General features: G+C 37.2%; 1 protein-coding gene across 2 annotated transcripts in view; it reads right to left on the bottom strand.

Annotated features, from left to right (window-relative positions):
• SCEL (sciellin) overlaps positions 1 to 13,094 on the bottom strand; it is a 301,851-nt gene that overhangs the window by 39,844 nt on the left and 248,913 nt on the right. For both annotated transcript variants that reach the window (XM_028106136.2, XM_088022213.1), the window contains 5 exons: positions 10,699 to 10,764; positions 8,924 to 8,983; positions 4,895 to 4,939; positions 3,860 to 3,919; positions 3,500 to 3,559 (listed from right to left, as the gene is read on the bottom strand). In XM_028106136.2, coding sequence (XP_027961937.1) covers positions 3,500 to 3,559; positions 3,860 to 3,919; positions 4,895 to 4,939; positions 8,924 to 8,983; positions 10,699 to 10,764 — 291 coding nt within the window. The remainder of the gene's footprint in view (positions 1 to 3,499; positions 3,560 to 3,859; positions 3,920 to 4,894; positions 4,940 to 8,923; positions 8,984 to 10,698; positions 10,765 to 13,094) is intronic.

Here is a 13,094-nt window from a genome sequence, read left to right as displayed (position 1 = left end):
CATGGATTGAGGCCAAGTTAGTGCAAACCCTTTATTTTTTTACTTTTATTTATTTATTTTTTTTTTGGTAAAGATTTTATTTATTTATTTGACAGAGAAAGAGAGAGAGGCAGGCAGAGGGAGAGTGAGAAGCAGACTCCCCACTGAGCAGGGAGCATGACGTGGGGCTTGATCCCAGGACCCTGGGATCATGACCTGAGCTGAAGGCAGATGCTTAACCAACTGAGCCACTCAGGCATCCCTTATTTTTTTATTTTTAAAGTAAATATAACGGTTTTATTTTAAGATTTATTTATTTATTTTAGAGAGAGAGCACTCAAGTGAGAAAGTGTGCAAGTGGGGAGGAGGGGCAGAGGGAAAGGGAGAGAATCTCAAGCAGACTCCTTGCTGAGCATGGAGCCCAATGTGGGGCTCCATCCCATGACCCTGAGATCATGACATGAGCTGAAACCAAGAGTCCCACACTCAACCAACTAAGCCACCCAGGCGCCCCAGTAAATTTAATGTTTTTAATTGAAATAGAGTTGAGGGGTGCCTGGGTGGCTGTCAGTTAAGCATCTGCCTTTAGCTCAGGTCATGATCCCAGGGTTCTGGGATCGAGCCCCACAACAGGCTACCCGCTGAACGGGGAGCCTGTTTCTCCCTCTCCCTCTGCCTGCCGGTCCCCTTGCTTGTGCGCTCTCTTTCTGTCAAATAGATTAATAAAATCTTTGAAATAGAGTTGACACACATGTTCACATTAGTTGCAGGTGTACAACACAGTGATTCAACAACTCTATACATGATACGATGTTCACTACAAGTGTAGCTACCATCTGTCACCATATAGTGCTATTTTAATTTTAATACCATTGACTATATTCCCTATCCTGTACCTTTCATCCTCGTGACTTACTCATTCCGTAACTAGAAGCCTGTATCTCCGCTTTCCTTCACCCATTTTGTCCATCCCTACACCACACTCCCCTCTGGCAACCATCAGTTGGTTCTCTGTATTTATGTGCCTATTTCTGCTTTTTCTTTGTTTTTGTTTTTTTTTTAGGTTTCATATATAAGTGAAATCATATGGTATTTGTCTTTCTCTGTCTGATTTATTTCACTCAGCATAACTCCCTCTAGGTCCATCGATGTTGTCACAAATGGCAAGATCTCATTTTTTATGGCTAAGTAATATTCCTGTGTGTGTCTGTGTGTGTGTGTGTGTGTGTGTGTGTGTGTGTATAAATACACACCACATTTTCTTTATCATTAAACCATTTTAAAAATAAAAGTTCCCTTCAGGTCTCAGTTTGTGCTTTCTTTGTCCTTTCAGGGATGGTTGGTGGGAAGCTAACTTTAATATATTTGTTGATATACTGCCTTCTTTAAACATGAAAATCATTCATATAGGGTGTAGAAATCAGATGGTCAACATTTTAAATCTAAACCCTTCGGAAATTTTTTTTTAAAGATTTTATTTATTTACTTGAGAGAGAGTGAGAGTGAGAGAGAGAGAGCACAGAGGGAGAGGGAGAAGCAGACTCCCCGTTGAGCAGGGAGCCTGACGCGGGGCTCCATCCCAGGACCCTGAGATCATGACCTGGGCCGAAGGCAGATGCTCAACCAACTGAGCCACCCAGGTGCCTCAACCCTTTGGAGATTTAGACATGTTATTTTTAGCAAAAAGTTCAAGGTTCTGAATTACCCTTGGAAAAGTAGAAATAACTCTACGATGGCTCCAGTTCTTTATATAAACTGACTACAAACAATAAACCTTTTCCATGCAGATCGTTTAAAGCTATTAGGGAACATCAAAGTTAATCCCTCTAAATCCCCCAATTGTCCAGGTGTTGCCCTTTGTCATTTTCATCTGTCTCTGATTCTACTGTGATAAGACTATTAACATTTTAGTTTCTTTCAATATAAGAAAGAAGGCAGAGAGGGAGGGCTGGAAGAAGGACAAGGCACTATGGACTGATTCAACCACACCAGTGAGTTCAGTCATTCCTGCATCAGAAAGCCAGTTGCTATCAAATTATCCCACATTACAAATCACATGTCTTTTCTCCTCCTTACCAGCCCAGAAATGGTTTACTTGAGAAGTTCATCCTAATTTTTCTATTTTTTACCACTTTGGTGGACTCTTCCCAATTTCATTTTTTAAATATCTGAAATCTCAACTTTTCCTATAAAGCTCATATAACCACTCACAGAGAACTGACAGTTTTCCCACTTCATCTGTTCTCCATGAGAAGAAAAGCTTTTACCTGTAATAATACTTGCACATTGACATTTATAATAATATATTGTTAATAAGGATTCAGTATCTGTGAAACTATTATTGCCAATTATTTTCACATTATTATCACATAGACTTTAAGTGTTCTACATCAGAGACAGTTGAGAATGCATCTGCCAAGATTGACTTGGAAAGCTAGAATACCATTCTGGGCACAGAATGGCACAGATGAATGGCTTTAAAAGATAAGACAATAGAAATAATTATCACATTACAAAGGCAAATCTGATGACTAACCAAGTACAAGGTAAACAGCCAATCTGGGGGAAAAATAGTAGTGATCTCCGAAATCCTTACCCTTTGTCATTCTTGACCATTCTGGGATTTCCTTTCTTTTTTTTAAGATTTTATTTATTTATTTGTCAGAGAGAGAGAGAGCACAAGCAGGGGGAGTGGCAGGCAGAGGGAGAAGCAGGCTCCCTGCTGCACAAGGAGTCTGCCTCAGGGCTTGATCCCAGGATCCTGAGATCATGACCTGAGCCGAAGGCAGACGCTTAACCAACTGAGCTACCCAGGCATCACTTTTCTGGGATTTTCTTTAATAAAACTGTCAAGAATTTGATTTCTTTCCATATAAAAAATAATATCAGTCATGTAGTCAATTTTCTAGGATTTCAGTATCAGTCTAGAACTATAAATCAACATCTTTAATGTTATCAGTTCAGTTACTAATCATTCACTAACCCTTCTTATGATATAAAATAAGTAAAGGCATTACTCTTGACCCTGAGATACTTACAAATATATGTGAGATATACATATGAAGTGACTCAACCAAGATTCTAACTGAAAAGTGCCTCAGAGCATTATAAAGACTTCAGGGGGGAGAAACTATGCTCCCAGCATCAAAATGTCTTAGAGTAAATATATTTAGTTCATAAACCAGGCTATTGTCCACTACTTGTAACAGCCAGCTAGAGTTCCTTCATATTTAAATACAAAAGGGAACCTGGAGATCATCTAGGTCATGCTCTTCATTTTATGGGATGAGGAAACAGCAGTCTGCAGAGGTTAAGTGACTTGCCCAAGGTCATCCAGGTTGATGTGGGTGGCAGAGCCAGCACCAAGATATCCACTTATTTCCTGACCTCCACCCCAACCCCCCATCCAAGGCTTATTCCACCAGCCTGCCTGCCCCTTGTCCTGAGCAGGAGGTCACACACTGGAAATGGCATATAGTCTAGGACTCAATCAAAGAGGACTGTAATAGTCAAATCCTACCCTTTGCCGTCTTTTTCTGTCCGAGTATTCATAAAAATGAGATTTTCAAGGCTTTTGGCTCTGTAAACACAAAGAAATTCAAATAAAAGGCTACATATTGAAATAAAATTGTGTGGTATCTTGAGAGGTCAGATATAATAAACATTCTTCATGAATTGCTCATTTACTCTTATTGAATGGAAGAGCAGAAATCCTTCCGGGCAATTATATCTGAGCTAAATGTACAATTCTGAGAGCACTTCTCCATCTGCTAGTACATTTCCATGCCAGAGGATACAACCCCCTTCCAGCGAACGTCTGAAAGAATAAAGCAAGCAATCTGGGAGATCAGATTTTCAGGTTAGGGACAGATGCACTTACCTTTTCTCTGTTTGCTCTGCCTTAGGATTTGCTCTGAAGAGACCATCAAGACCTTGATATCTTTAAATGCATTGAACAAAAAAACCTCATCAGTGGTAATAATACATACTTAACTCTATAGAAATATAGACCAGTTTATATTTCTATAGATAGAGAGGAAATAGAAACTGGGTGGAAAAGATGAGCGACAATTCTTGAAATTGCTTTATTCCAAATAGGTATTTTCATAAACTCAAAATTTAAATTGCAGCTGACCTCAGAGAAAATAAGATAGAAAATACAAACTGGGGATCTACACACAACCAATAAGTCCATGATGCATTGTATGGATTTCACAGAGTGTTTTGTTTTTAATGTGAGCCAATGTTGACCTTCTGTCTTTATAGATGAAGAAACTGAAAAGCAGTACATTTAAATGAGTTGTTGATAGTCAATCATATGATCACTTTGTCAGAACGGGGTATGAACACCATACTTCTGGATGCTCAGAGCAATGAGCTCATTTGATATTTGCCTTGTTTCTCTGTCTCTCTGGTCCCTACACATTTATTATGTTAGCAGGCAAAGTAACAAAGAGATAGCAAAAACCGCACACACTTCCAACACAGACCTCAATTACTATAATCTTTAAATTGTGCAATTATAAATGATTAAAATTAAGGAGGTAAGGTTAACTAAGATAGTAAGCGGCTTTTGTAAAGTGTAAAACTGAAAGCATTCAGTGACCAAACAACTCTGTCCACATACTAATATGTTAATATTTCAGGAAGAGAACTATGGTTATTTATATAACTGCCTTACTAAATAGAGTGTGAAAATCAAAGATACTTTAATATTAGTATCTTTAGGTTGTAATAACCATTTATAGCACTGATGAAATGATGATGATTCCTGCAAGCTTTTTATTCAAGACCTGTAAGCTATTTTTAACTCACCCAGTATGTGGGTCCTCATGCTCAAATACTAAAAAGACATAAGAAGTCACAATGTGCAACTCAATAATAAAGCAAAAAAATGGATGTTTTCAAATCTTACCTATTCAAGCTTTTGTTCATTTTGATGAGATTATCCAATTCTTCACTTTTGGAAGAAAAAAACAAAACAAAAAATCTCACATCATTAAAAGCCTGCCCTGAGTCAAAGGGCAGGTCCACCTTAAACCATTGTTTCTGAGTTCCCTGGAATATAACACATGCCACCAAAATCTTGCTTATCCTCCAAGGCTCTCTTCAAAAGCCTTTTTCTCCAACACATTGTTCCCAGTCCTTCAACGGAATAGAGTCCTCTACATTTTTGGAAACATTTCTGCATTTTGTTTTTTTCCATCTCCTTTATGGCACTAACACTACTATATTCTGTAATATAGCAACTACATACTTGTCTCATGTTAATGTCCCTACTCCTACATCTCTCTCCTTCACACACACACACACACACACACACACACACACACACACACACACACACACACACACACCACTTAAAATTTAGAACTGTGTTTTACATTGGATCCTCTTCAGTCTTTAATACCGTAATCTTTAAACAGTAAATATTTAATATAGGTTTTTAATTGAATCAACAAATATAGGTACATTGACTAATTGTAGATTCTATCTTTATGCAATGTACCTGCACAAAGTAGCTATAGGAAAACACCTGTTCATCAGTAAGTCTGGCTGCTTTCTTAAATTGTGATCCTACCTCATTCTAACTACGTTAAATTTGTGATCTTGTGTCTGTATTTGAGAACTGCAACTTTCTGGCTGCTTCCCATGGAGCAACCTGTTTAGGCTAAACCCCTGGGTTCCAGAATATCCCTTAGTGTCACCAGAGTGTGGGTCTCTTCCCCAAAAAGGCAGCCTCAGTGGGTTTGTGGTTCCTGTTTGCTCCTCATAGCATTGTCTCTCTTCAACATTTCTGCCATCCCTTTGCCCCCATTTCTCTTGCCTTCCTAGTTCAGTTTTTAGATCACCAATCATGGTTTTCCCTTCTTCCTGCTCTAGAATCACACATTTTCCACACCGTCTCAATGTTTCTCTTTCTTTTGCATCATCCCTGGAACTGACCAGGAGGCCATGAGGCCATGTCGCTCAGTAGTTACATATTCAGTGTCTCAGGTCAGGGATACATGGATCCCAACCCAGGATTCACCATTTATTATCTGGTGACTCTGGGTGAGTTACTGAACCTCTTGCCGCCTCAACTTTTCCATCTGTCCAACAAGAATACTAATTGTACCCATCTGAGAAAAGAATCAATAAGCTAGTGAGTATAAAGTGTGTAGCATTATGTCTGGCAAGCCATAAACTCTCAATTAATTTTGCCCATTATAGGAAACAGTTCCCAGTCTACTAAAACTTTCATTTCATAAATGCTTGTTATGCTTATTTTTAAAATGCTTTTAGAGACATCAAGACTTTGGCTCCAGCTAGACAGGTATAGTTGCTGAGTCATTTATGTGCTTTGAAGATGCCTGGCACAATGCACTGCCATAATAGCTTAGAGACCCAAAAACATGTTAAATTAACAGCCATCATAGAGATGAATCCTTTCAAGTAATGTTTCATATTCAGTGGTAGGATAAATACTGAAATATAAATGTTGCTGACCCTGACAAAAAATTGATTAACGCACTACCTAGTCCCTTGACACAATGCCCCATTGTTGTTTCTTGCTTGAAATTCCACTGTCCTGCTCTGAGATTATGAATCTGTCTGTGTCTCCAAGGAAAAGAGCAAACCTAAGAATCCTGTAAAATTGTAGTCCCAGGTCTTTCTGACTAGTGTGAGTCACAGTGATGTGATGATCAGGATTTGGGGTTGCTCATGTTTATCACAAACAAATGGGCATAAATCATGAGAAGACACTCGGTGGTAAATTAAATAAAATGGAAACAATATTCTGACTAAAGAAGTTGGACTTTTAAAATGACCTTACATTGAGGAAAGCTTTGGATATTAAATTTCACCATTGCATGTGCAGTAAATTAAATGTTCTTAATCAGGTAAGAGTCCACTTCACACTGGAATATCACCAAGAGCAGCTCAGGTGAAAAAAACTATTTCTAGTCCCCACACAAGGCCCACAGTAATGGTAGTTGGGTATGTAGATCCAACAGACATTTCCCCCGGCCACAGCCAGAGCAGTAACTTTTCCCTGTGAAGAACACATCTTGTTGTGGAATTTGTGCATCATGCTTACAGAGAGGGGACAGGAGTAACTGTAGTTCTCATTGTTTTTGTTGGATTTGTGCCAAACCATAATTTCCCATCAGCATCACTCACCCGTCTCTCCTTCAAACACCCCCATCACTCACCAAAAAACTGTTCAATCCCTCTTAAAAACAAAATATTAGGGGCGCCTGGGAGGCTCACTCCTTAAGTGTCTGCCTTCGGCTCAGGTCATGATCCCAGGGTCCTGGGATCGAGCCCCACATCAGGCTCCCTGCTCCGAGGGAAGCCTGCTTCTCCCTCTCCCGCTCCCCCTGCTTGTGTTCCCTCTCTCACTATGTCTTTCTTTGTCAAATAAATAAATAAAATCTTAAAAACAAAAACAAAAACAAAAACAAAATATTACCTCAAAAAAAGTAAATAGATAAAATTAGAGATCCAGGCACTTAGACAAGAGAAATGGAAATGAAACATTCAGGCTACTTTCTGGAGTCCCCGTCTAGATTCAGAGCTCCAATCGGTTTCGTTTGTACAAAAGAGCTACCTATTGCTTCTGTTTCTTCTCTTCAGTTCTTTTGATTGAGACTGCAATCCCTAATCACACTTAGCATTGCTGAATTCCACTGAGCAGGACTATTTTTGTAGGAATTGGATTTAAACTATGGAATGTTTATACTCCAGGTTTCCCGCTGTTCATCATTCTTTACCATAATCTGTTATATAAGCACCTACTTTGCACAAAGCATCATGTCAGACTCTGCAAATGACTTATGGTCAATAGGACAAAATATTTGCTCTAAGAGATTAAAGAGATGATAGAGAAAATGAGGTATTTACATAGACACCATGAAATAAAAAAATATGATTCATTGTTATAACACATGAATAGTGAGGCTCTAAGAGCTTAGAGAAAAGAAGTCACATCTCACTGAATCATTCTGGGAAGACTTCACAGAGGAGGTGATATCTGATCTAGATCTTGAAAAAATAGGTAGGACTTGAATGAACTGATACGGTGGCCTTGAAGCTAGGAAAGGCTGCCATATGGGTGGCATGGCATAAACAAAGGCAAAGTGTCTGGAAACTATAGGAAGAAAGTGGTTTAATTTGGTATTGCATGTAGGGTAAATGTAAGGGTAAAGTCAGAAATAACTCTGGAATGTTAGGTTGGAGCCAAGTTAACAAAGGTTAAATGTAATTGAACGGGCAATGGGGAGCCAGTGAAGCAGTTGTTCAAGGAGAATTTTAGGAAGAAAGCTCTGGCAGTGATGGGTAGTAATGGTTTAGGGGAGGAGAGACTGAGGGAATGTAAGTAAATCTGGATGGCTACTCTAATAACCTATGATGGAGCCGATGAGAGTTTGAACTGGGGTGAGGCCGTGTGGGCAAGAGGAGAATTTTAGACATTTTATGTGTATATGCCCGATACTACATTGAGGGGAAAGACATGGAAGAATCAAGAATGATTCCAGAAAGGTGAGCTTGGCTGAAGGAAAGAACAGAAAGAAGTGAGGAAATAGCGCATTTGGGAAGGAAAGTAAATATGGCTGAGGACATCCTAAATGAGGGTTCTGGGAAGACAGGTAAGTTGAGATCTGAGCCAGCAACATAAATACAGGACAAGAACTTGGAACAAAGTCAAAACCACAGAAAGCTGAGGTGACGAAGATGAGTACAATCACTAAAAGACAAAGCAGAGGAAGAAGAGTATGGGTAAATGTCAGTCTCACCCATTTTTCAGGAACACTTATCTAGAGAGATTGATTCTTTCTTCTTTTAAATTATATATAGTAAACAGCATTGGGATTTTGTTTATATCTGGAACTTTTAAAAGTACTGGTTAAGCTTTTGTGAAACATAAAGAAAGGAAAAACGCAAGCTCAAAAGCTCTTACCCCTTGTTAGGTTTCTGAAGTGAAGTGGCCACTTTGACAATGTTCTTGAGATGCTGACTCCTTCAAAGGATGAAAAAGAAACACAAGTCAATGACAGCAGAGCTATCTTTGAAGTAGCTAGAAATTCTTATGTTTTCAGTAAAGAAAATAATAGTCCATGTGTTCAGGAATTATTGAGTTTAGCTGCATAATGAAATAGTTCTATCGTATCAGCTCATGGGGTGTGTAGGTGGGAGTGTGTGTGCATGTGTGTGCATGCGTGCACACACACACACACACACACACACCAGTCATTTCACTGGGTATTGGCTCTGCCATCTAGTGCTCACTAAAATAATACAGTTTCTCCTAAACACACTGGCTTCTCCCTAGTTCTATACTTAAAGGATATGGAAAAGAAAGTAGAGTTAACTACACAAGTAAACACAGACATGTGTTCAGAGGTTTTTTGACTGGAGCCAAAGAGCATTAAGCAACATGTCCAGATGATTAATTCATCCCTCACATGTGGTGAAAGCATTTGTCTTCTTAGGCTTCCAAAGGGAAAGAAAGTACATTTTAAACTACAGGGTAGGTGGAAGCACCTGACACAGAGGGTTGAATCCACACTAATCCCCCTAGATCATGGAAAGGAATAATTGGGAAAATCCTTATTGGTGTCCCTGTAATCAACACCTGTGTTTCACAAACAATGTTTCATTGAAGGTTAATAGGGTTCCATGAAGAAAGAAATTTGCAGTCAAGTAAATTTGGGAAATAAAACCAACTTTTGGAGATTCTGAATGTATATAAGCACATTGAAGGTTCTGAGAAGTCCTGTGGTAGAGAACTCTATTTTATTGTGTCTCCTAAATGGGTTGGCCATCAAACTCTTCTTTCACAGAACATGCATTGAAATCTGTGGCACATGGGACGCAGCTTGGGAAATGCTGAGATACGGTGGCACTTGAAGTTACTAAGTACAAGGGAAAGATAATTCTCCCCAAAGTAAGATATCCATGTGATGTATGTTTCAAACTCAGACTTTTCTGAGAGTCAAGGGAAAACCCAAAAAGTTTGTAAGTTTTGAACTTTAAAAAATCGGTTGGTCAAAATGGATAAGATGGTAAATTTAATGTTATGTTTTTACCATAATAATTAAAAACTGGTTTATCATATTGATAAACCTATAGAATATCATCATTTAAAACTAATTTCAAAGATAGGGGATTTTTTCTAAAAAATAATAAAACCAAGATATAACCAAAATACATACTAAACCAGATGGGATGAGCAAGACAACAGGCATAAATCAGGACCGTTATGGGGAAACCTTACCCAAAGATCAATAGTATTTGTGAGCCTTTTTCTGATGATGTGGGTGGAGCTGGATATGGCCTTATTATACAGCCAATTCTAGCAAAGCTTTTGCAGAACAAGTTCAATAAAATGACTATATTTACGCCTATTTATTTAAACATCAACACAACTCTGTCACAGACCTTGGGACAAGTGCTGGGAATAAAGAGGTATTTTCCTTTCTTAAGGGGTTTATTTTATTCTGTTATCATGTTCAGACAATTTTGGTTGTTTCTTAATGTAAAGCTAAGAATAGAAATAAAAGGAATAAAATTCTGTAGGTACATATAAAAATATTAATTACCCACTATATTGAAGCCAGCTGGAGAACTGATTTTGTCTATTTTATTATTAACTGTCTTGTATTTTTAAGTATTCTAGTAAGGCAAACATTATTATTTCTACAATTACATAGATATAAATAGAGATCATTGTACCTTATATTTCTTTCAGCAGATCTGTTGGTTTCTGTATATACACGTGGTTTAGGTGGACATATCTGCCTATATTTTCAAAGTTAAAGATAATGTCTGTTAGGTAAGAAAACAATTCTCTGTTAAATATAAATTTTTAAGGAAACATTCATGTTCAAAAGGATCACAGTGTGTTGGATCAATGCACTACTTGAGATAACAAACTTTACTTTAGCTCTTTTGGTTGGCTAGAACGCGACCATTTCTTTTTATTTATTTTTTTAAAAGATTTTATTTATTTGACAGAGAGAGAGAGGTGGTGAGAGCAGGAACAGAAGCAGGGGGAGTGGGAGAGAGAGAAACAGGCTTCTGGAGGAGCAGGGAGCCTGATGCGGGGCTCGATACTAGGATCCTGGGATCATGACCCCAGCCGAAGGCAGATGCTCAACAACTGAGCCACCCAGGCGCCCCTCAACCATTTCTTATTTGAAAATCTGGAGTCCAATGTAATAATTTTGCAATTTGGCCAATCTCTTTAAATATATTTTTAACTACTAAATATATCTAGAAATATCTGTCCCAAATGTGTTTATGTTCATTTTATTTTAGTCTCCAGTCATCAATAAAGCATTTCCATACTTATCTCTTAAGACTCTTTTTTTGTTATTAGGCATCAAATGGATGATTTTATTTTTCTTAAAGACTTATCTCATTTGAATACAATCCAGAAATATATTTACTCAGATAAGATGGGAAATATTTTAAATTTCCAACACACCCACCACATTGAGAATGACCACACTGAGTTGACAGAACAAGTTTATGATGTTAGATTCTGTCACAATTTATGGTATGAGGGTTTTCTCTGTTATTTTCCTAAGTATCTGACTGACCTATTTATATATTCTTGCTTGTTCTCAAAAAACTATATTCAACTATTTTTTGTCCTCCTGAGGACATGTGTTAATTACATAGGAAACACTTCCCTTTCATATTCTTTCATTAAAATCATCTTGCTGTGATTAAAGTAATCAGTGTTTAAAACATGCAAGTTGTTCTAATTTTATTTTTAAGATCACTGGTAGAAGAAAGAAATTAAAGTAGTAAAAATGGATTAAACCAATTCCCGTGAAATTTAGCTTTTTTTTTTTTTGACTCTACACAAGCTCACGGCTCTAGAGTCACTGATTTTAGACTAGAATTTAGATAATACTAAAGCCAGTTTTTTAAGCCCCCTAAAAATTCCTATTCAAATTAAGGTTTAATTGCTCAATACAATAAAAGGAAAAATAATGTAAGATAGAAAGCTTAAATTATTTTAAGACTGTAATTATAACCTTTGCACAAATAAAAAGTTATAACTTTGGTCTATATTTTTCATTAATTCAGGGAAGAAGTATATTCTTGGCTCATTAAAGGGAAAAAAATATCTTCTCATCTTAAGGACAAAATTTCAAAGATCCTGCAAAGTTTCATTGAATAGAAATTCAGACCTCGGTTTTTAACTTAATAGGTTGAGTACCTAATGCTTCATAGCCCTGCTGCCCAGTCAGCATTTTCTAGCTGAAGTTACCCTGTTCCTGAAGAATATTTCTAGAGTTTTCTTTCATGTTGTCAACAAAAATCACCATCAAAATACAAAAATACAAAAGAATCAAAGGGAGGTTATCAAGTGGATCTAATGTATTCAGTCTTTAATGAGATATCATTTTTTAAATCTCATAATAATAATGGAAATGTGCAATGTACGTCTCAAAAAACAGCTCGAGATTATTAAACAGTTTAACAGAAACACATGGAAAATTTTTCAGACCTTTGAATTTGTTTCTAAGTATTAATTATAGAGTATCAGAGATTCAAAATGAAAAAGCAAGTCTCTTTTTTTTCTTGATTCAGAGACAAATTAATTAGAACATTTTTTAATTGTAATAGTTTTGAAATAAATTGCAAATTCCTTAGCTAAAACAAGACTAAAGAGCTACCCAAAAGTATTTCTAACATAAGGAGAGTTTGAGCAGTAACACAAAGTTTTAAGACTATTTTTCATCAGAAAGTGTAGCTTTTAATGGGAAACTTAACTAGGAGTAAATATACACCAAATGTGTGTGTGTATTTATACATATGTGTGTGTGTGTGTGTGTGTGTACACACACACGTATATAGTTTCTATCTAGATTACATATGTCAAATACTATATATGTATACATATATATTTATGTATTTATATACACAGGGACAGAAAGAAAGAGATTCCTTATATAATGCTCATACATAAATTAGAAGAAACCAGAGGGTGAATATTTCCTGGACATGAAATACATAAATTAGAAGAAACCAGAGGGTGAATACTTCCCGGACATGAATACTGTTCAGCTTCTATCTTGAAGGTGTATTTCCATAAGACAGAACATGGCCATAAG

This window comes from Eumetopias jubatus, unplaced genomic scaffold (assembly GCF_037043125.1).
Source record: "Eumetopias jubatus isolate StellerSeaLion01/CBP00866 unplaced genomic scaffold, mEumJub1_p1.0 scaffold_3, whole genome shotgun sequence".
Taxonomy (NCBI): domain Eukaryota; kingdom Metazoa; phylum Chordata; class Mammalia; order Carnivora; family Otariidae; genus Eumetopias; species Eumetopias jubatus.
This window is presented reverse-complemented; position numbering and strand designations above follow the sequence as displayed.